We start from the raw sequence: 24286 nt of genomic DNA on the forward strand, positions 1-24286 counted from the left end.
GCGCAAGTGGGGGAGGGGGAGAGGGGGAGAGGGGGAGAGGGGGAGAGAGAGAGAGAGAGAGAGAGAGAGAGAGAGAGAGAGAGAGAGAATATCTCAAGCAGACTCCATGCCCAGCGTGGAGCTGGACACGGGGCTTGATCTTACAAAAGTGAGATCATGACCTGAGCTGAAATCAAGAGTTAAAGAATGCTCAACCAACTGGGCCATCCAGATGCCCCTAACATAATTTTTTTAAGAAAATACTGTATGTAACCCTGAAAGGGAAACTAAGCTAAATGAGTGAATTACAACAAAATAAAGCATGCTAGCTTTCCAACTGCATGCAATAATCCAGATTTTCCCAAAATGGGGCACAGAAGATGACTTTAAGGAATCAATACATTTACTTTAATGGTCACTAAAAGTAGCTCATCAAACCTGTGAAGTCATACGTTTTGTTTTAGGCAAGATTAAAGCAGGAGGAATTCACACAGACTTCTTATAGGCCCTATGTTCAAAAATGGTCTTGTTGAGCCCTGAGTAACTAAACATTGTGACTTTTTTTTTAAAACAACTGCTTTGAGATATAATTCATATACCATAAAATTTACCCCTTTAAAGTATACAATTCAATTGCTTTGAGTGCATTCACAAGGTTTTACAACCATTACCACCATCTAATAATTCCAGAACATCTTCATCACCCTAAAAAAAAACCCATAACCATTAGTTATTCCCAATCCCCACTGGCCCCTGTCAACAACTAATTTACTTTATGTCTCTATGGATTTGCCCATTCTGAATACTTCAGAGAATTGAAATTATACAATATGTGTCCTTTTGTGTTGGGCTTATTTCACTTAAACGTTTTCAAGTTCCATCTGTGTTTTAGCATGTATCAGTACTTCCCATCTTTTTATGGCCAAGCCACATTTTGTTCCCCCGTATCAGCTGATGGACATTTGGGTTGTTTCCACTTTTTAGTGAAAATAAGTAATGTTGCTATGAACATCCATGTACAAGTTTCTGTGTGGACATATTTTCAATTTTCTTGGGTATATACCTAAGAATAGAATCGATGGATCATATGGTAACTCTACATTAGCCTACTGAGAAACTTAAAAACTATTTTCCAAAGTGGTTGCATCATTTTATAATCCCATAAGTAATATATAAGGCTCTGATTTCGCCACATCTTTGTCAACACTTTCCTATTTTTGTAAATTATTATACCTGTCTTAGTGTGTGATCTCATTGTAGTTTTGATTTGCATTTCCCTAATGACTAGTGATGGCAACTAATTCTTTGTTAAATATGCATGGTACAGATAACGTATCTCTAGTGTCAAATCACATACTACATTTCTTTGGGCATTATGACATGATTTTTTTTTTTTTAAATTTCTTAAATGTTTGTTTATTTTTTGAGAGAGAGTGAGAGACAGAGCATGAATGGGGGGGGGGGGGCCCGGAGAGAGAGAAGGAAACACAGAATCTGAAGCAGGCTCCAGGCTCTGAGCTGTCAGCACAGAGCCCGATGTGGGGTTCAAACTCACAAACCGTGAGATCATGACCTGAGCCGAAGTCGGATGCTTAATCGACTGAGCCACCCAAGCACGCCTATGACATGCTTTTTTATCCTGTGCTACTGTCTGGAGTGGGTGTGGTTATTATGAGTTCCTCCCTCCCTTTCAGCTCCTGTCTTGGTAACCTCCCCAAAAGCCATGCTCTTTGTCTATTAGCCTGTTCTCTTCTTTCTCCTACAAAGCCTATACTCTCCACTTCATCTCTGAGGCCTGGTCCTCATCAGGTTCCTGCTCCTCATCCGGTTCCTGCTCCCACCTGGACAACACATACTTAGCTTTCCTTCACACAGCCTTGCCCTCATCACAGCAGCCTCTGTCAGCCCTACCTCTGTAAACTTCAGCTTCTCCCTCTCTCTCAATTCCCTCTTCTGTCTCCCACTCTCACATTCCACACTTCCAAAGTCCTTCCTAATTTTTCATTCTAAACCGCCTCTCCCTTTGACTCCAGCCTCCTCTCTGCCCCTCCAATCCTCTCCATGCTCCTCCTTCCTAATATGCCTAGGCTACAAGCCCTCCAGACCTACTCCTTCACCTATGGTTTGTCCTAGCACTATTAAATGTTGTCCCATTCTCTTTCTCTATTCCTCAGTTTGTCACTGTAGTCTGCAGTCTGTCTGCCATTTGATTTGTGAGTAAAAGCAATGACAGAAGAAAACCTTTCCAACTGAAGAGCTGTGATTGTGAATTTTATGTGTCAGCTTGACTGGAACATGGGGTTTCCCAGGTGTATGGTCAGACATTATTCTGGGTGTCTGTGAGGGGGTTTCACCATGACTTTAACATTTGAATCTGTGGGCTGAGTAAAGCAAACTGCCTCATCAATCAAAGTGAAGATCCAAATAGAACAAAAAAGGCTGAGTAAAAGGGAACTGCTTTGTCCATTTCAACTGGAACACTGGTCTTTCCAGCCATGGGGCTGGAACTACATCATCAATTCTCCTGGGTCTCCCACTAGCCAACGAAAGATATTGGGTCTTCCCAGCCTCCATAACCACATGAGCCAATGCGTCCTAACAAATACTTATGCTTCCTAACACACATCGCTACGGCATATTTAAAATTTTAAGAGTTTATTTGAGCAAAACCTAATTCAAATTGGGCAGTGCCAAACCAAATGTGGTTAACAGAGCATTCCACTGACAGAAGCTAGTGATGACTTTGATAGAGAAGAGGTGGAAGCAAAGTAAGGACATTATCCGATTGGCTACAGCTTAAACTCTAGTTGGCTCTTTGTGATTGGTTTTCTGTGTGTTTAGATTTCATAACCTTGACATTTACAGGCTTAGATTTTGGTTTGCTTACATAGAGTGTATACATATATGCAGACTCACACGCACACATACACTCTATGGGCTCTGTTTCTCTGGAGAACCTGACTAATACAGATGTTTAAGCCATAGAACCCCTTAACTCACAAATAGGAAGATAAGCAAAAGTCATGGAGAGGAATTTAGATTTGGTCCAGTGAACAAAAAAGAGAAAATGACTATTTGTGCGGGGGTTACGTTTATTAATAGTACAATAGACTAAACAAGACAAATTGAAATAGGGACAAAAGTCAAGAGACTACAAAAATAAGGTCTACATGGATTCCTGCCTGGGGAAATGCAAATGAAATGAAATACCAAAGAAACAAAAATGCAAGAAAAAAGAAATAGAAAATTTAATTCCAAAGTTCCACTCTAAAAGGAGAGTAGGGTCAGACAGAAATGCTATAGTTAAGAAAGGAAACTAGGTTTTTGGTTTATTTCTTTATTCTTTGGCATGTGGGAGAGGTCTGATGGAGAAGATGATTAATTCAATTTTGGACATGTGGCATTTGAGGTGATGGCAGACATCCAGGTACAGATGACAATCTTAAAAGATGAAATGGACAGAAGCTTCCTAAAATTAATTTAGGCTTGTACCATCCCACAGCAACATTTTACACTCACCAGAATATATCCCTTGTCTTATTCAAGGGCATCACTTGGCATTGGACATCAAAGTAACTGGTTAATGAATCTTGGTTCTATGATGCAGTTAGTTTCAGTTCTATCACTAAAATCTTCAAATATCTCCCAAACTAATGTTATTCATATGATCTACTAAGAACTTCCCTCCTCTCCAAAGTGATGTAAATTTGAGCACTCACACATGCTGGTCATTTACATTGTGATAAAAGGAAGCCAAGAGACAAAAACTATCATAAATACTCAGGATTCAAACCACAAGATCACTAAAATCCCCTTAAATCCTCCTAGAAATAGGACTACGTCCTATGTAGGTCTGGTCTGAAGGGCACTCACCAGTGTGCTAAAGATTTTGATTTCTTTCTTCCTGACACAGCCACTACATCTGTCACCATATGCCCCTCTCTTAAAGGGGCTAAGAGGATAGAAACAAGAGCTTAGTCAGAGGGAGAACTTCTTTCCACAATATGGTTAAAAATTAATGTAGCATAACTTGAAACCAGTGAACGCTGTTGCCCCAATATACACATACACTATTATCGTTGAAGCAAAGATCCAAAATCTCTAAGATCTCAAATCCAACATCTCAAAAAGTCTTAAAATTATGGTCCTCTTGCTTACTGTCCCAAGAGGCAGAAGATGACAAGTGGTTAAGCAGTGACAATATTCAAAGTACACACCATTACATAGTGTAAGCTCTAACTTTCTGCTATGCTTATAATAAAAAAGCTTTTCTTATTACCATATATTACCATAAATCTAATAATGCCTTTTTAAAATGCTGTGGGAAAGTGTCTCTGCTAATCTGAGGATTCTCGATTTGTGTTCAAATGGCAGGAAGAGCTCTTTCCTAATAATTTATATTAGGTAACCATCTCTTATTTTTTACACCCTTAAAAGTCTGTGGCTAATTACTGAAAAAGCTATAAACGTGGATTACTTTTCTCCCCTATTCCCAGAAAGTATACATTTTAGCAGTCTGTGTTTTCCCAAAGTGGTCACAATATTTCCCATCCCACATGCTCTTCTGCAATATGACCTTGCCACTCCCCCACCAAGGAGTCCAATTCTCTCAAATCTAGGCTGGCTTTAATGATTCACTTGTAACCGACAGATGTGGCAACAGTGATAATGAATGACTTCTGAACCTAGATCTGTAGAAGCCTTGCAGCTTCTTCCTCAGTCTCTGGAAGACCCAGGCTGTCATATTGTGAAAAGCTAACACCACATGGAGAGGGCATATAGGTCCTCAAGTTAGATTCCCCAGATGAGCCCAGCCTTCAAGTCACCCCAGTCCAGGCACAAGGTGAAAAAAGAAGTCATCTTGCAAGTAGATTCTCCAAAGCCAGCTGTTTCAACTCCCAGCTGAGCAAATCACACTCATCCATTCTAGTCTTCCCATCTGAAAACCCAGACATCATAGAACAGAAAAACCAACCCTTCCATCTCTTCTCCGAATTCTTATCCCAAGAATTTGAGAATAAAATGGCTGTTGTTTTATGCAAAATTTTTGAGTGGTGTGAAAGGCAGATGGATAACCAGAGCAGCAACAGTAACTGGAATGTATATGCTGAGCAATGTGGCCATCCCCTCACTTTAGTGACCATATTCCATGTTTTTCTTCCTTCGTGTTACTGAAACTTCCATTCTTAAAGAAATTTTTTTTGCCAATTTTGTTAATTTCCCCATTTATTTTGACAGTTCAACTTTAAAAACCATCATATCCAATAAAATAATTTCCTAGTGTTTGATTTCCAGCTTATTGGTTTTAAAATCTTATTTCTAACATTCTCTCCAGTTACTAGACAGTCTTTTTCACCCTTTTATTACAATTTATGTTTCAATTAGGTCATGTCTAAAGACATAATTAGTTGAAGATGCTGTGCACCCAACTATAACCATGATAAGTAAACATTCTGTCAAGCACAAGAATTATTCGGCACTTATCATAAACAAAGAACTATACCAGTACTTCAGGTTTTACCATTATAAATCCTTTATTAATGAGTTAGCTATTTTGAATTCTATATATCTACTCTCATCCGAAAGTCTTATTTTGCCAGAAAAAGCTGATTTTACTGTTTAACAAAGAGTATCCTTAATATATAATATTAATATGAAATCTTCAAACCACTGAATTTTCATAAATATAGACTATTTTATAACTTGCTTTTATATTTAATAAGTACAAATTGGTCACTCACAAACCATAGCATAAAAAAATCAAGCTCTTCATTTTCCCAACAGAACATCTTTTTTCTTTTAAAACTTTTTTTCTTTGTTCTTTTTTCCCTTTTTAAATCTAAATTTTAGTTAACATACAGTGCAATATTGGTTTCAGGAGAATTCAGTGATTTGTCACTTACATACAACACCCAGTGCTCGTCACAAGCGACCTTCTTAGTACCCATCACCCACCCACCGACCTCTATATGCTCCCTACAAGAGAGTCATTTCAGACCGAGAGACACATGCAGATTGAAAGTGAGGGGATGGAGAGCCATGTATCATGCTAGCAGACGTCAAAAGAAAGCCAGGGTAGCCATACCTATATCAAAACAAACTAGATTTTACAACAAAGACTTTAACAAGAAATGAAGAAGGGCATTATATCATAATTAAGGGATCTATCCACCAAGATCTAACAATTATAAATATTTGTGACCCCAATGTGAAAGCATCCAAATACATAAATCAATTAACCACAAACAAAAAGAAACTCATTGATAATACTACAATAACAGTAGGGGACCTTAACACCCCACTTACAACAATGGACAAATCACCTAAGCAGAAAATGAACAAGGATACAATAGCTTTTTTTTAAATGTTTTTATTAATTTTTGAGAGAGAGAGAGAGAGAGAGAGAGAGAGAGAGAGATGGGGAGGGGCAGAGAGAGAGGGAGACACAGAATCTGAAGCAGGCTCCAGGCTCCAAGCTGTCAGCCCAGAGCCCGATGCAGGGCTCAAACCCACCAACCATGAGATCACGACTTGAAGTAGAACACTCAACCAACTGAGCCACCCAGGCGCCCCCCCTTTTTAATTTTTTTTATGTTTTTATTAATTTTTGAGGGGGGAGGGGAGAGGGAGAGGAGGAGGAGGAGAAGGAAGAGGAGGAGGAGGAGGAGGAGGAGGATAAAATAGCTTTGAATGACACAGTGGACCAGATGGACTTAACATATATATTCAGAATTTCATCCTAAAGCAGAATACACATTCTCTTCTAGTGCACATGGAACATTCTCCAGAATAGGTCATATCCTGGGTCACAAATAAACCCTCAATAAGTACAAAAAGATCAAGATCATACCATGCATATTTTCAGATCACAATGCTATGAAACTTGAAGTCAACCACAGGAAAAAATTTGGAAAGCCCTCAAATACATGAAGGTTAAAGAACATCCTACTAAAGAATGAATGGGTTAACCAGGAAATTAAAGAAGAAATTTTTTTAAAAATACATGGAAGCAATGAAAATGAACATACAGCATCCCATAACATTTGGGATGCAGCAAAGGTAGTCCTAAGAGGTAAGTATATTCCAATTCAGGCCTTTCTCAAGAAGCAAGAAAGGTCCCAAATACAGAACTTCATTTTCTTTATGAATTTGCAACTACTTGGTAGAGAAAAACTTAGTCCTGTTGTTTCTAAGTATTTAGTCATTTCTAATTAAAGTTTTTTCTTTGCAGAAGATATTCAGTTAAAATCAGATATTATCATTCCAGTTACAATTGGAAACTCCATCCCCTGGACCTCACTTGCGTCATCCAAGCATTCCCACCTACTGTTTCTTCTGTTTTCACCCCACTCAGCTGGGCCCTTCTAGGGGCGCTTACATGGACATTCTGCTTTCTTATTGACATATGCTAGGTTGAACAAGCTGCACATCTGGCCAATATTATCCTCTTGCTGGTCTGGAAAATGTAGTGGAAAAACACTGGGCAAGATAGTGGCAGCAGTAATAATGCAAGCAGTCTATGACAGATAAAGAACAAAGTGAAGCAAGGAAGGGCTGATGAATAGAAAGAAAATGAAGACACAAAAGAACCACAGGGTCTGGAGAATGGGTAAAATGTGAAAAAGGAAGGGAGAAATGAAAAGTTAAGAAGTCCATCGATTTAATCAACAAATTTTTACAGTGCCATCCATTTGGTTATTCTGGACTTTAAAACTGAGAGGAAAATCTATCAAGTAGCTTGAGTAAAGTTAAAGACCACAGAATCTGCAAAGGTCAAGAATGTGAGACTAGGATGTTAGATGGGTCACCCATGGACAGCAACTCTCTGCTAGCATGGGAAGCAACAAAGAGAGAGGTGCAGGAGGAAGAGACAGCTGTCCTACACCTCACGAACTATATTTACAGAAGAGTCTAGGAGTAATGGTTTACAGGCTGCAATGAGAGCTAGAAGAAAGATGTTGTCTCCAGGACCTTCGGTTGATGAGGTATGTGAAAATGAGTAGTGGTCACCTACAAAGGCAGTGGGAAAAGCAGTATCCTAGGGAGAGAGGTTTTCAAATAAAGCAAGCAGATAGAGTATTTGATGACAAGATATGGCTGTAGAGACGTTTGTTCAGTAGGGAGCAAGAGTTCTAGACAGCAAGTATAAAAACCCAGCAAGCATCCAGGAAAAGGAAGCACACAATTGCCTGAGGATAAGCTAGGTGACCCCGGGACCTGCATTTGGAGCTAGGGCCCAGGGACAGAGATATGAGGTAAGATAGAATGAGCTGGCTTGAAGCTTCTATATGTGCTCTGTTCTTATTCTGAATCCACAGGATTTCCAGTATGTCAGAGACAGGTAACCAGGGTTAGCCTTACTTACAACTAACTTTGAGAAAGTTACCTTAAATATCTCTAAGCCTTAGGTTTCCTTCCTGTAAAGTGAAGAGAATAATATCCAGTTGATGAAGTTGAAATGATGAAACAGAATAGTGTATCTAAAATGCTTAACACAGTGCATGACACACAGTATTGCACATTTTTCAGTTTAATTGTTTTGCTTATTGATATGTCCTTCCAAGAACCAGTAACCCGTATGCACGGGACAAGCCAGCTTAGGTCCACCATCTCCCATCTTGTAAAAACAGTTGTGCTCAGTAGAGGAAATGAAAGGATCAGAAGGCTCTTCTTACTGATCTGGCCAGTTTTGCTCAGGTGACACAAAACATGAAGAGGGTTGCCAAACACTGCTTTGTCTCAGGTACGTTCTGTCTCAGGTATGTTCTTGTACATCAGTTAGCTTATAAGCTCCTGAAGGATGAGCTCCTTGACCTATGTGTGTCTTCCACAGTGTCCAGCACTTATTAGACCCTCAAAATGGCTACTGCATGACTACCCATATAGGAATAAAGTAAAACAGGCAAAGTTCCATACCTCAGACATGGAATTCCAGAGGTTATATTTGGCACGATTCTCTTCTTTTGTTTAATAACTTCTAGTTTTCTAAAAGATGTTTAGATTTTGTAAAATGTGATTTTCAAGTCTAACCTTTAAAACTTTTTTTTCAACAAAAAGGCAAAAACCTGAAAAAATACCCATATTTGTTTTAGTAATAAAATATTGGTATTTTTATTCATTCCTTAATTAAAAAAATTAAGGATGACAAACTATGCAGGAATTTTATATAAATTAATAATCAAGTTAGAAAAGACAGTTTGGTCAAATAATTCACAAATATATCACTTTTTTCGTAAAAATTCTAGTGTCTTGTTTAATATTTATTGAAGACCTATAGTGTTCTAGTTGCTAATAAAAAAAGAACAAGCAAAATAAGATTCTGCATTCTAAGACAACATATTCCACCTTATTTAGCCATATGACTACAGAATAGCTGCAAAAACTAAATTCCAGTATCCATCTTCACCCCCTGGTTCCTCCACCACTGCCCATATTATTATACTCTTTGCAATCCCTGAGCCGATAATTAAATATCAGATCAAACACCTACCACCCACCCACACAAATACAACTAATTCTTAACATCCTCAGAACCCCTTTCTTTCTGCCCCTCTCAGCCAAAGACATAGATTCTCTTCCAACAGAAGCCATATCCTATGCTGCACCCAACTCATCATGGGATGTGGAAGTGATCTGGGCATTCACCTAGCTACTCAATGCTGCCTTCTAAAAAGGGCAACATGCCACAGTCAGACAAATTGTTCTATTAGTTAGCTTCATCACTGCACCTGCCTCATGATAGTAATAAACCAGCCTCCAAGTCACTGCCCACATTTAGTATATATTTAGGCATGGGACTCATAAGTTTCCCTCCTATCCCAAATGTCATTACATTTGGAGATTTCAAAAATTATCTAGAATTGGGATGCCTGGGGAGCTCAGTCAGTAAAGCATCTGACTTCAACTCAGGTCATGATCTCACAGTTCGTGGGTTCAAGCCCCTCATCAGGCTCTGGGCTGACAGCCCAGAGCCCTCAGCCCAGAGCCTGGAGCCTGCTTCAGATTCTGTATCTCCCTCTCTCTCTGCCCCTCCCTCCCTCCCTCTCTATCCCTCTTTCAAAAATAAACAAACATTTTTAAAAAATTTTTAAAATTCATGTAGAATCTGAAAGACCAACTCTAACAACTGTCACTCCGCTATAAACATTCTCAAGACTGTACTCTGCATCTCATTTTAACTTGTTCCACCTCAGAAATAGCCCCCCTCCCATGTTATAACTCCTTGCTGTAAACCTTCAACTTCTGGGAATTAACTACATTCACACCAATGGTCCTCTCAATTCCTAAATTTTCCTTAATCTATCAGCTCCGTCCTAACCCCACTTCCTTCTCCGTGCAGCATGCAGCCCAAGGGTAGATTAACTGAACTACTATCTATCGAAGCTCTTTTTTTTAATTAAAAAATTGTTTTTAGTGTCTTTATTTATTTTTTAGAGAGAGAGAGACACAGAGCATGAGTGGAGGAGGGGCAGAGAGAGAGGAAGACACAGAGTCTGAAGCAGGCTCCAGGCTCCAAGCTGTCAGCACAGAGCCTGATGCAGGGCTCGAACTCACGAACCGTGAGATCATGACCTGAGCCAAAGTGGGACACTTAAGTGACTGAGCCACCCAGGTGCCCCATGATGTTAACTCTTTTAACCTCAGTCCTTCCGTTATACCCATCAGTCAAAACAAAGACTCTGGATTAATCATTTAAGAACTGCCTTCTTCTCTTCTACATTTGGTGAACAATGGTCCTCTCCACAGGACTGCATAGGACTTTACAGAAAACTGTGATGCATTTAAACTGAGACCAAATACCACATCTAATTTCCTCTTGGGACAACAACACATCTCACTGGATCCTTTCACTTGTGTCTGGTCAGTGATTTTCTCCTTCTTCCCCCAGCAACTATACTAAATATTTTCTATTCTGCTTAAGGCCCCAATCACTAATGATTTTAACTACCACCTATATGCTAATGACTTGTAAATGTTATTTCTAGTATTGATCTCTCCTTTTGGCTTAAAATGAATACCCAAATGTTTGCTCTTTCTATCTGGATATACATGGCCATCTCAAACTGTGAACTCATTATCTCTCTCCCATCAATTCTGCTTCTCTCTTGGGGTAACCAGCCACTAAAATGGCCCCCACTGATCTTTGTCTCCCAATACTCAAATCTTTGTGTGGTTACCACCTCTAGTATACCATGGTTGGTGTAATCAAATAATATATGGCAAAGGTGGTGATATATCACTCTATGATTATGTTACGCAGACTATAGCTTCCACCTTGGTCTCTTTCTCCAATCCCCGTGGGTCACTTGCTGTGGAGAGGCCCACGTGGTGAAGGACTAAAGTCTCCTGCTAACAGCCATAAGAGTGAACTAAAATATGAAGCCTCCAGCCTCAGTCAACTTTTCAGCTTGACTGTAACCTGAGAACCACCCAGCTAAATAACCCCTACATTCCTGAACCTCAGAAACCGTGAGATAATAAATGTTTGTTGTTTTAACCTGCTAAATTTGAGGGTAACCTGTTACACAGAAATAGATGTCCTTCCCATATTCCTATCTCAGTTGACGTTAATATCTATCTAGTCACTCAATCATTAACATTCATTCACGAGTACCTACCATGTGATGAGAGACCTATTATTCTTAATCCTCCACCACAACAGATTGTCACAAAGTCCCGACAAGTTTACTTCCTGTTTCTTTAATCTGCCCCTGAAGATTTTCCAAATCTCTCTGCTCTCTCTACTACCACAGTCCCAATCCAGGTCCTCATAATCTCTCATCAATACTATATTCCAATACCCTCCCAATTAGTTTCCTTGATTCCCATCTGTCCCTGTCAAGAGTGAGCTACTTAAGACACAGAAAAACAGCATATGCATGACAGTTAAAGTGGCAGGACCAGGAGAAAGTTCTCTCAAGGAATGAATGACCCCAGTATCCTTATAGACAAGTAACTGAAGTTTGGTAGTCTTGACCGTTTTAGTAAAATAGAAAGCAGCTTATCTACATGATGTGTATACATTAAGAGAAGAAGAAGCAACGGTGGGCAATTCAGAGAGACAGCAACATAATATAAGTCAGCAACACGGTGTGATCAGGTAAAATTGGATCATATGATGTTGCACAGAGCTATCAATGTCCAAGCCTTAGTTTCCTCTAGCTGCTATAACAATTTGTCACAAAACTAGGGGCATAAAGCAACATACATTTATTAATCTTACAATTCTGGAGGTCTCAAAAGAGTTTCACTGGGCTAAAATCTGGAGGCTCTTGGGGATAATTTGTTTTCTTGCCTTTTCCAGCTCCTAGAGGCCACCTGTATTCTTTGGCTCATGACCACCTTCCATCTTCAAAGTCAGCAATGGCTGGCCAAGTCTTTCTCATGTCCCATCATTCTGGCACTAATTCACCTACATCCCTCTTTCACTCAGAAGGATTCTTATGACTATACTGGCCCGATCCAAATAATCAAGGATAATCTCTCCATCTCAAGATCCCTCACTTAGTCACATCTGCAAATATAAAGTAACATATTCAAAGATACCAGAGATTGGGCTGTAGACATCTCTGGGGTAAGGAAGTGAAGGGCAGCATTATTCTGCCACAGTCCAGTTCCAAAATTTCTCTGGCAATGCTCCACAATCCAGAAACAGAGAAAACAAAGAGGAAAGGTGACTCAGGATTGAAATTAAAGATATGCAGGGTCAAGAGAACAATATCAAAATGGCAGGCATGGCTTGAATTCAAAGTCTTACTTTTTCTAGGCCAGTTAACTTTGCTAACTCCTTCAAAACCACAGAGTGTTCTTATCTGGGCTCCTTTCTCACCAGTATTTTCTGATAATCACCAGGGGATTGGGACAAGAAGGTATGGATACATATGAACATACGCTACTATTAACAACATTGAAAATACGCATATTCTAGGTCATTTAAGAAAGGTATAGGTCAAGATAAAAAAAAAAAACAGTAAGTCTAATTATATGCCAAAATATTCTATATTTGAATAGTTAAATTTTCTGCACATTGTATAGTTAATTCAGAAACTTCCAACCAAATGTGCTGAATCCCAGAGAATATAAATTTTGTAGTTATCTTTAGATACCTATACAAAGGCTTTTAACAAAAACAACTCCCACACTGACAGTTTATGCTGAGAAGGAAGTAACTGCAAACATATTTTAAACAATGAATATAAAAAAATGACTTTATTTTAATTAAGTCAACGTTATATTTTCAAAGGTTTCACTCCATGCCATAGAATATTTTTTATATTTGATTCCTTTTTCTGACCTAGAGCAATGTGGTAGATTCAAGTTCAGATTGTGAAGATCACAGTTTATATACAAGGAGAATCTCTGGGTGCAATTTTGTCCCATGTTTATGATTATAGGCTGGCTACTAGGTGACTGGCAACTCACACAAAAGATGAGTATTCCTGCCCCCACTATCCTTTCTACCCCTTTCATCTGTGGGTGCTTAGAGGGATAATAAAAGTCAAAGTCATACTCATGTGAGGGTGTTCAGGGTATTAATAAGAGTCATAGTCACACAAGCCCAAAACAACAGCTGATGCAGGGGCTAAGTAAACAGCAGATGCAGTTATGTATCCATTCTTAGATACAGTAGATGCTCATCATTCATGGATTCTATATTTCCAAGTTTGTGGACTTGCTAAAATTTGTATGTAACCTTACAATTTAACACTCACAGTTTGTTAGATAATCTTCATTCACACATGAGTTATACACTGTTGCCTATGAGTTCACTGTTAATGAATCAATTAGGTGTATTTAAAAAATTGTTTTTAATGTTTATTTATTTTTGAGAGAAAGAGAGCCAGACAGACAGAGTGTGAGCGGGGGAGGGTCAGAGAGACAGGGACACACAGAACTCAAAGCAGGCTCCAGGCTCTGACCTGTCAGCACAGAGCCCAACGTGGGGCTCAAACCCATGAACCACAAGATCATGACCTGAGCTGAAGTTGGGTACTTAACCAACTGAGCCACCCAGGCACCCCAATAAGATATATTAAATAAGGTGCCGTTAAACAGAAACACACATAAAACAAGGCTATGTGTTGACTGGTTGATGAAAATGTGACCAGAGGGTGTCAGGAACATAACCCTATATTTCCCCTAGAACATAACTTCATAGAATACAACCATCTCAAATAATAAGAACCAACTGTATTTTATTTGCTGTTAAACCTTTACTTTTGATAGCTGTGGTCTCTAATAATGTAGAATATATCTCCATCAAAAGAGAAAATATATACAAAAACACACTCGTTAAAACTGTATCAGCAAATGCTAAGCCAAGGGGTAGGGGTGTGGAAAATGGGTAGAAATTGGCATTTACTGACCTCCTCTCCTACACAAATTATTTCATTTAATCTCTACAATAATTCTATGAGATAGGTTTTGTTATTCTCATTTTAGAGATGAGGAGACTGAGGCTCTAACAGGTTAAAACTTATTAAAAGTAAAACACTAATACATAGTGAACCTGAAATTCAAACTGGGGTCTGTCAAACCCACTGAACCACACCTCTGACCTATAATGATGGGCACTGCTGCTTCACTGGGTCATACGGCTATGGGACTGTGGCTCTCTGGCCTGCCCATGAGAGACCTAAACCTAATACAGTCCCATTAACTCCTGGGTTTCAGAAAACTGAAATTTCCCTTGCAAGTTCTCTACCGCCTGGACAAATATGTTATATATCTGTAACCAGAGAATGTGTTGATGTTACTCTTTAAATTATTATTAAAAACCTTATTAAAGAGGACACTGGAAGGGACTCGCTTAGTTTATCTAAGAAAATGAGATCTATAAATTCTACCCAAAACAAACGAAAAAGCTGCCCATAATTAAGCATTTAAAATTATCAGATTAATCTGTTGATTAAAATGTTCACCTACTTCATTCTGGTCATATTTTCTCACAGATCTATTGGAACAAAATTAAAAATATATATAGTCCAAAAGTGGAATGATAAATGAATAGTATCAAATAATCAATAGTACCTAGCACAGCATCTTTCATGGACGAAACATTCAACAAAAGTTTACCAACCATATGGATCTATATGCTCTATTTTAGTCGTATTTAAGTAGATCTTCAGGGGCATCTGGATGGCTCAGTCAGTTAAGTATCCGACTCGATTTCAGCTCAGGTCATGATCTCACGGTTTGGGAGTTTCAGCCCCATGTCAGCCTGCATGGGATTTTCACTCTCCCTCTCTCTCTTAAGATGAATAAATAAACTTAAAAAAAAAATTTAAGTAGATCTTCTTTTGTTATTGTGGGTAGACCATTATATCAAACATATATACATGCATACACAATTTCCCCTCAAAATTACATATGCTTTGTTTTTAAAGTGTTTCACTAGGCAAAACATCTAAGAATAAGATTGAGATGGTATTTAGTGTTTCAGTTATGAAATGTTTTCTGAAAGACATGACATTCTGTTACCACCGTGCTTAAGAAAAAACAGGATGAAAAATGCAAATACCTGTGAGCACACAGACACACATTCAGCAGAATAAACATCTTCCCAACCAGAAAGTCAATGTCTAGAATTTGTGCACAAACTTTGCACTTTGTTTTATGAGGAAAACAGGGTAAATAAAACAAGAAGTAACAGAATTTATTCAGAAATAAAATTTCAGGGGCACCTGGGTGGCTCAATCGGTTAAGCATCCGACTCTTGATTTTGGCTCATGTCATGATGTCATGGTCATGAGGTGGAGCCCCGCGTCAGGTTCCATGCTTAGCACGGAATCTTCTTAAGATTCTCTCTCTCCCTCTGGCCCTCTCCCCTGTTCTCTCTCAAGAATAAATATTAAAAAAAATAAATAAAATTTCAGTATTTGCCACAGGATTAGTATAGGTTTAGCCTAATCTTCTATGCATATACTGAAATTGTAACACTGATGGAGAGGTAATAAAGGACTCTGTGGAACTTATGAAGGTATGGTTTAAATGTAAATATATTATTTTGGACGATGGAAAATTATTAATCCCTATGGTAACTTCTAGTTAACTAAAATAACCCCTCCAATAACTTTGAATAGGGGGTTATCTTAATATTTTACTAAAATTGTGAATTTTAGAGATAACTTAAATATTAGCAATGTACTTTGTATACCAAATTTTCATTTTTAAATCTCAAAATAGAAATGGTACATATAAATAAAGAAATATAGATTCATAATTTTTAGAAGTCATTAAAAATACATCTCCTCGGGGCACCTGGGTGGCTCAGTTGGTCAGATGCCTGACTTTGGCTCAGATCATGATCTCATGGTTCATGAATTTGAGCCCCACATTGGGCTGCTGTCAGTGCAGAGCCCACTTTGGATCCTCTGTCCCTGCCACCTCTCTCTCTGCCTCTCCCCACTTGCACACTCTCTCTCTCTCAAAAATAAATAAACATTAAAAAAAAATACTATATCCTTTGTAATAAATTAGGTGGCATATTAGGACCTGAATCTAAACTGTTCAAATCCCAAATATTCTGGTTGACCACTAAGTCTTTTGTTTTTCCATCTACTATAGATCCTTTGGTAGTTTCAACCTCCCTTTATATCTCAAAATGAAGGTAAAAGATATAGGACAAAAATTTACATATTCAACTTCACTAATTGTGTACATTCTCATTAAGGTTTAGTGGGAAAGATGTAATCAGTAATGAAATAAGTTTGAGACCTACAAATGACAGTATTCACTGTTGTAGTTTAACTTTAGAAAGCTAAGAATAAAAACTTTATTTTCTAAAATACTTGCTTTGGTCTCAAATGTTAAGTATACCAAAATACTGACTATAATTGGTAATCCCCAACTTGCAAAGACTGGTGTTTCCAAAATTCACCTTTATATATTAATTGATTGGCAGTCAGAGACTATTTTCAGTATTTCAAAGAACTGTTAAGTTCCCAGTTCAATCTAAAAAAGCCTCTGTGGCTCAGATCACGCTTGGGATATAAAATACAACTTTGATAACAATATTTCCCCATATCAAACTACTATTTTTAACATCGCTTTTATTTACCAAAAAAAAAAAAAAAAAAAAAAATCCTGAATTAATTTAGCAATTGTCTCCCACCTTTCCTCAGATGTTTATCTCCACAATAGACTGAGGGGGATACCAATTCTACTGGCTTAATGTCCTTCTCGCTCATAAGTGGTCTACAAAATACAAACTTCCAGTGGTGAAAAAACAAATATGGCATTACAAATTTTTATTATTCACATCAATCCGATCTCATGGCATAATATTCAAGTTTATTTGAATGCTCAAAGATTAGAAACTTTTCCGATCTCCCAAGATAAACTGAAAGGACAGAAAATAAGTTGTTGGTTTTCTTTTTTATTCCTCCATTCCTCCCCTGCCACCCCCCCCACCCACCAATTACCTCCTATTATCATTCAGAAGCTAAATGGTTTTACAGACCCAACTTACTCTGCATTCTCATCTCAAATTTATGAGGTACAACGTTTTCAGAAATACTAATAATTTTCAAAATTAAAGTATAGGGATTTACTTACTAATTCAATTAAAATGACCAGACTGTTTCACTAATATTTTGCTGAACCTCCTCTTTCATACCATTTTTTAAGAGGTTGGCAATTAAAAGACAGCAAATAATTTTCATAAACAAACAACACAGAGAGAGGGGTGAAGGGAGAAAAACTGGTAAACTTCCAACTTCCTGCCTTCAGGAATGAGACCTAAGCAACAATCCAATTAAGAAAGCAAGCAGTGTAAGGAAAAAAATTTAAAATAACCTCCTAGTAGTAACTTTGACACCAAGTAAGACAGTCTCCAAATCAAAGTAATTAAAACATTTTTTAAGTCTGGAATGACTAAAGCTGTTAAAGAAAACATAAAAATATTATGACATTTACCTGAGAATACAAAAAATAGCTGTTAGAAATTTGCCAAAGCCACAGTTGCAAACTGTACAACCTGTAAATACGGAAAGACAGCACATCACATGGGTTCACTGTCCCCAGAAATCTGTGATTGAGATGGTAGACAAGACATGGTTCCAACATGACAAAACCACCACCAAAACAACAAGTCTCCAGCTTCTTAGAAAATGAGCGAGTAGTATTAGTTAAAAAGAAGGAAGACATAGGGAAAAGAGACCTGCTAGCACAGCTGCCCTTCTCTCTGGGTTCGTGTTCAGGTTCTGCCAGGGGCAAGCTGTACAATCTTCAAATGACTCCGGCCCTCAACTCCCACACCTATTAAATGAGAGGGTTAGGCTGGTCAGAATCTGTGGTTTCTTCCAGCTCTAAATTTTTTTTTAACTCTAAAGCCGTCCCTTTATAAAAGTTTGGACAACTGATAAACAGTGTATCAAGTTTTTGTGCCTATTAATAAAATACAAGAAATCAATTTAAACCACTCAAATATGACTAACATCCTTTGTCTGGACAAAGAATGAATGCTCCCCATGGGCCAAGGTGGGTCCTATGGGAGACAGAGTAAGCTGGCGTCACCTAGGTGTATCCAAGAGGGTTACCTGAAGCTTGAACAGACCTCAGCAAAATAAACATGAAGACCCTGCAACATCCGAGAGGCTGAGGAAGGAGTAAGCAACCAGCCAGAATACAGATGCATTCTCACTGTCAAGCAATCTAAAGTGAGGAATCCTGAGCAATGGAGGCAGGAGGTAGAAGACGCAGGAGGAAAGAATGAGCTTTAAATGTGTGCCAAATCTATAACAGCACTGAAGCTAGATCACCATGCACCACTCAAGTGAAGTTTGCTACTAGTCTTTCCTCTCTTCCCTTCTTCCTTTTCCAACAGGGATGGGAGGGTAGAGGGGGTGTTAAATCAGGAACAGCAAGACAAAGCAAGAGTAGAAAAGCCCAGGCAGAAGAAAAAAAGTCATGATGCCCCCCTTCCTGATTATTGGCTTCCCGCTCGTAGTGGGCAGAGCTGGGAATGGGCATGGGGGAGAAGCGTTGTCCTTAATTTAGGTTTGGTTTCGGGTCTTTATTTGTTGGCACTGAACATTCTAATAATCAAATTGAGACTTCTGCAATTAGTTACTGAAAGACAACTTGTATTATCTAACAGCCACCAGAAAAGTCAAGTTTATCTACAGGCAGATGAGCCAGCCTCACAAACTGAAAGGGACAATGAGTAACACACAAAAAAAGCTGTTTGATAATTACATTACATATATTGCTTTTCACCCTAATACAATAAAGAGGCAACACAGCAGAGAGTAGAGAAGCACACAAATATGATCCTATTAAACATAACTCAACCCACCCAGCTTCTCTGCCTATCCTAAGATGGTTCAGCCACTAACAATCCCAGAAACCTGCCACAACATGACTCAAGAATCTAAAAGTGATTCTTAAAATTTGCTGGAGTGGCCTGAATATAACAGATTCACTTTAAAAGGCAGAGACTGTGTCTTGCTCCGTGCTATATCTCGAACATTTAGGATAGTGCCCCTTATATAAAAGGTGCTTTAAAAACTACTGTTCTTCTTTCTAGGAGATGGCTGCTATGTTAGGTTCTAGGGAAATAGAATCTGAACAAATATGTCTGCAGCTGAGCTGGCTTTTTAGTTAAAAACATATTGAGTCTTACTATGTACAAAATTATAATACAGAGGGGCGCCTGGGTGGCTCAGTCAGTTAGGCGTCCAACTTCAGCTCAGGTCACGAGCTCACGGTTCGTGAATTCGAGCCCCGCATCATGCTCTGCGCTGACAGCTCAGAGCCTGAAGCCTGCTTTGGATTCTGTGTCTCCTTCTCTCTCTGCCCCTCCCCAACTTGCGCTCTGTCTCTCCATGTCTCTCAAAAAATAAATGTAAAAAAAATTTTTTTTAATTATAATACAGATTACTTTCATCCTTATCCTTTCATAACTAGTCAAGTATTTGAAAAATGCATGTATTTTCAATACTGTTCTACAACAATGCAGAATACATGTGAAAAATTTAAACTCGGCAATTCAAATAGAATTAATGTATATATTTTTTATGAACTTAGCAGAAAACTCTAAATAAATACAATATAATAATACTATTAAATGCAAACTAGTTTATTTTAAAAAGAGAGGAAGAGTTTAAAAATGTATTATCCACTATTTTATTAATATTCTGTTGGCACAGATTCTCTCTTTTCAGTGACAGTCTCAATTAAGAGCCTACTATCTTAGAGAGTTATAGTATCATCATCCCTCTCTTAAAGATTAGGAAACTGAGGTCCAGAATTTAATGACTTGCCCAAGGTCATATTACTAGTAATCAGTAAGAGCAGGAGTTTTAATTCAAGAAAGTCAGATTCCCAAGCCACGCTAATTATAATGCTGAAGAGCTGAGTACTACTGACTCTCTCCAAAAGATAGAATATCCTATTTTAATGATTATAATGTTTAATTCTGAAATATACGCTAAGCTTCCAACCTACTTCTACTAATGTGAATAAACCCTTCCTAAGTGAAAATTCTATGTAGCAGATACCAGTAAAGTTTCTAACAGTTGATATATTCATCATGATATTGTTCTGATTGTACAGTATTTACAAGAAGTGTTTGTGACTGTAAAATTGGACAGTTTCCAAAATGGTACATAAGGGATGCATGTCTTATTGTAGGTTTCAAGAACTAAAGGATGTTGGCTCCAGTAGAGTCCTATTATCTTATTATTTCATTGTCACATCTTATCTTAGTAATAAACGCAAGAGACAGGGTGGGATAGATATTCCAGTATAAGCCAGTGCTTCTCAACATGAGAGGAGTCCCCCCACCTCCCAGGGACATTTGGCAATGTCTAAAGACATGGTCATTGTCATGATGGTGTGTGCAGGTGGGGAGTGCTACTGGAATCTATGAGGTAACAGGAGGAATGCTGTTAAACATCCTATAATGCACAGGACAGCCCTGCCTGCTCCCAACAAGGAATTAGCCAATCCAAAATGTCAACAATGCCAAGACTGAGAAACTCTAGTGTAAGAGATTAAATGTCCGAGGCACTTAGCAGAGAAGGTGGTGTGGGTGTTTAGAGACTGTAACTATAAACGCTAAATCAGAGAGTCCAAGTAACAGTAAAGATTAGGAATAGTACTGGAGCCTTGAGGAGCACTGGTATGGTGGCAGCCTCCTGCCTCATTAGAGTAAAGGTGAGTAATCAGAGAAGGTGATAGCAGCTTCTACCAATACTCTCAACTTTAACAGTTGTGCTAATATTTTTTTCTGATAAAAGAACAGAAAATCGAAAAAGCATAAGTAGTAAAAATAAAAGTAGTTTACTGGAGAGATGAGAAACTTTTTATTCAACTGCACACAGTTCCACTACCAACTTGTTTCTATTACATACGGCAGGAACCTAGAGGGTTACAATCTCAAATAAGAACAATGGGTGTTGTGGACATACCATAAGAAAAGCCAGAATAAATATATAACCATGTGCTTCATTCTGAACATCAGTATTCTGAAGACCAAACATGATTTCAGGAAACCGGGCTTTGAGCTCCCAAATGTATAAATGCCCTGATGGTATACTATTGTTTCTTCCTGGGCCTTCCTTCCTCTGAATATGGGAATCATCTGTCACAAGATTAGGCAGTAAAAACTGGGCACATAGTAAGCTCTGAGACAGAGTGGACCTAAAATGAAAACCAAAACACAAAATTTCCCCCAGTGTTGCCCTGCTTTGCGTGGCTGACTTTTACCATCATGTTCTTGCTCCTTTTTCCTTGAATGCTCTTCTGTAGGAGACCTCCTTCTTCAGTCCTATCATGTTAGTTTTCTTTCTACCCTCAATCATATTTCTTCACCAAAATCATTTACCCTCTTTTCATTCCCATTTCACTCCTGTTTCCTTTCTTCCAGCTTTGTCTTACTCTACCTTCTCAATAGTGCCAACTAGTACTGGAATTATAAAATGAGAATTTTGGAGTTGAAAGAGTCAGACTTACTATTAGTACTTACGATTAGTAAACGCCCATGATGCCCAACTCTCTTCATCATACCCACACTACTAACAAGTGGTTAGCCAATTCAGCTTAAACACATTGAGATCACCTCTACTTTCTGAGACCACGAATCACTTGTTCTCATTAACAGGTATTGAAAGATTGCTCATGATACCTAAACAGAGCAATAGAATTGGTCTGAAATTGCTCTTGCTTCACAGATATCAACTTCTCATTATCGACATTAACTAGAAAAAAGCTCACCATCCTAAACTACAGTTGGCCAAATTTGCAGGCTTATGCGCTTTGAAAATTATCTTTTGATAGACTAAAACATTTAACTAAGCGCAGACACATGATTCATCTAACAAGCCGTGTTTGACATTTTGTCAGGGTAAGGAATGACTCATTAAATCCCCAAAATGGCACGCAAGGTATGTTTTACCCTCCTACATTGTTCAGGTTTATTCTCCCCTAAGTACGTATCCAACAGAAGATACTGATTAATTGGGAAGATTCCGGGTCTTGTTGGGTAAATACGGTACTGTACTTAATACAGTTAGTATAAAGGCTCGTGAAGTCTGGGCAGATACATGAGAGCAAAACTAAAGTGATTTATTATTGTGCAATAAAGGAAGTAGATCCTAATTTGTTCTGTGCTGGCTTACCCCCTAAAGGGCAGCGGGGTGCGAGTCCCATAAACCCAGCTGTGCTGGTGAGTTATCTAGTTTAAATGAACGTCTCCGGCGTTCCACCGAAGTTTGAACGGTTCTTGGATCTTAGTCTCTGGCTGTTGCTTCCCCACAGAAGCCCCCTTCAACTCGCCCCGGGCGCGGGGCTCGCAGCCTCCCAGCCTGGCAGCTGAGCCCGTCGCGGCCCACATGGGGACTCTTACCTTGGTGAGCTGGGCGATTTTCTTGCTCATTTTCAGGTGCAGGTCCTGGCTGTAGTCCATGCTGTGCCCCGCCTGCTGCGCGGCGGCCGGAGAGGGCGCGAATTTGGCCGCCCCGGCCGCCGGGCCGCCGTAATAGTGCTGCTGCCAGCTCATGCCCGGGGTCGCCATCTTCCCGATAGACCCCGGCCCGGGCACCCGTCCTCGCGCTCCGGGGGCGGGCCGAGGAGCAACAGCGTCTGGGAGGCAAGAACCCGGGCTGCCGCTTCCGGACCCGACCCCCGGCGTTTGACAGCCGCGGCCGCAGGCGCCCTCCGGCCCACGACACCCCCCTCCCCGTCACTCCCGTCCAGGGACGGGGCAGCCCAGCCGGCTCGAGGCCGCGGACGACACCGGCGCGGGGCAGACGCCCGGGGTCCAGCGGCGGCGGTTCCGGGCCCGGCCCGCTCTTGCCAGCTTTCCAGCTGGCTCCTGGCGGGGGCGTCGTGGGCAGCGTGGCCCCGCAAGTCCCGCTCCCACCCGGAACCAGGGACCCGGCAAGACGGCCGCCGCCGGGGCTGCGGAGGGAGGAGGAGACGGGGCGGGCTGGTGCGGGGGAAGGCGGGACATGGAGGAGGACGCGGGAGCCGCGGAGCCGCCGTTACCAGGGCGCGCGGCCCGCGGAGCGCGCGGGGACGACTACGTCATTTCTCCGCAGCCAAGCCCCGCCCCGGGCCGCCGCCACCGCCAGTCCCGCAGCCTCGCGGCTGGTAAAAGGCGCCTCGGGAGGGCCCGCTGGGACCGCGCCGCCAGGTGCTTCACCTTGCGGTGGGGATCCCCGAGCCCCCAACTGGGCGGCGAGCCCTGTGTGCCATGCGTGGGGCTCTACGTAAAAATTTCTGCGAGAGTGGATGAAGCTGTGGTCCTTTCGATTTGCAGAACGCGTGCCGATTTACTGACGGTTTTCCACGTGTAACATCGCGTGCGCTTGGGCTAACTAGCTTTTCCCCAAGAAGGGCGTCAAGCTCACATCCAGTTCCCTCCCAAAGCTGGCCTCAGCACCGCAGAACGTGGGTAATGAAATAGCTGGGAATGGAATAATCCCTCCCTTAAACCTTTCAAATTCATGCAAATATGATGGTTACAGTGTAGTTGGCCGACCTACTAAGTGCCAGGCATTTGTACTTCATTCAACGTCAAGTACGTGTGTGTGGAGAGATCATACCTCATCAGTCAATAGCACAGCACTGCACCCTTACTTTTTCCCAGTCTTAATGGGAGTCCGAGGCAATTATATATGGAATCTACTTTACTGCCAGACAACGGGGAAAAACAAGTTGGAACAAGATGCCAGCTCCTTAAGGTTTTGGGGCTGCGCCAAAATGTGTCATTACTTGTGCATTTTCACCTCTCTAAATGTGTTATTTCCTACTGATTTTCTCCTAACATCTCTACTCCTGTAGATCGTGATTTTTTAAAAAT

The 24286-nt window shown here is 40.0% G+C and overlaps 1 protein-coding gene across 11 annotated transcripts in view; it reads right to left on the bottom strand.

Moving 5' to 3' along the window:
- Window positions 1–23105, bottom strand: part of FAM184A (family with sequence similarity 184 member A) — a 127689-nt gene extending 104584 nt beyond the window's left edge. For all 11 annotated transcript variants that reach the window (XR_005790013.1, XM_040474510.1, XM_040474507.1 and 8 more), the window contains exon 1: window positions 22829–23105. Coding sequence is in view for 10 of the 11 variants with exons in the window: in XM_040474510.1 (XP_040330444.1) it covers window positions 22829–22996 (168 nt within the window). In the remaining variant the exon portion in view is untranslated. The remainder of the gene's footprint in view (window positions 1–22828) is intronic.
- Window positions 23106–24286: the final 1181 nt, after the last annotated feature.

Source organism: Herpailurus yagouaroundi, unplaced genomic scaffold (genome assembly GCF_014898765.1).
Source record: "Herpailurus yagouaroundi ecotype Mexico unplaced genomic scaffold, PumYag 139, whole genome shotgun sequence".
NCBI classification, from domain to species: Eukaryota; Metazoa; Chordata; class Mammalia; order Carnivora; family Felidae; genus Herpailurus; species Herpailurus yagouaroundi.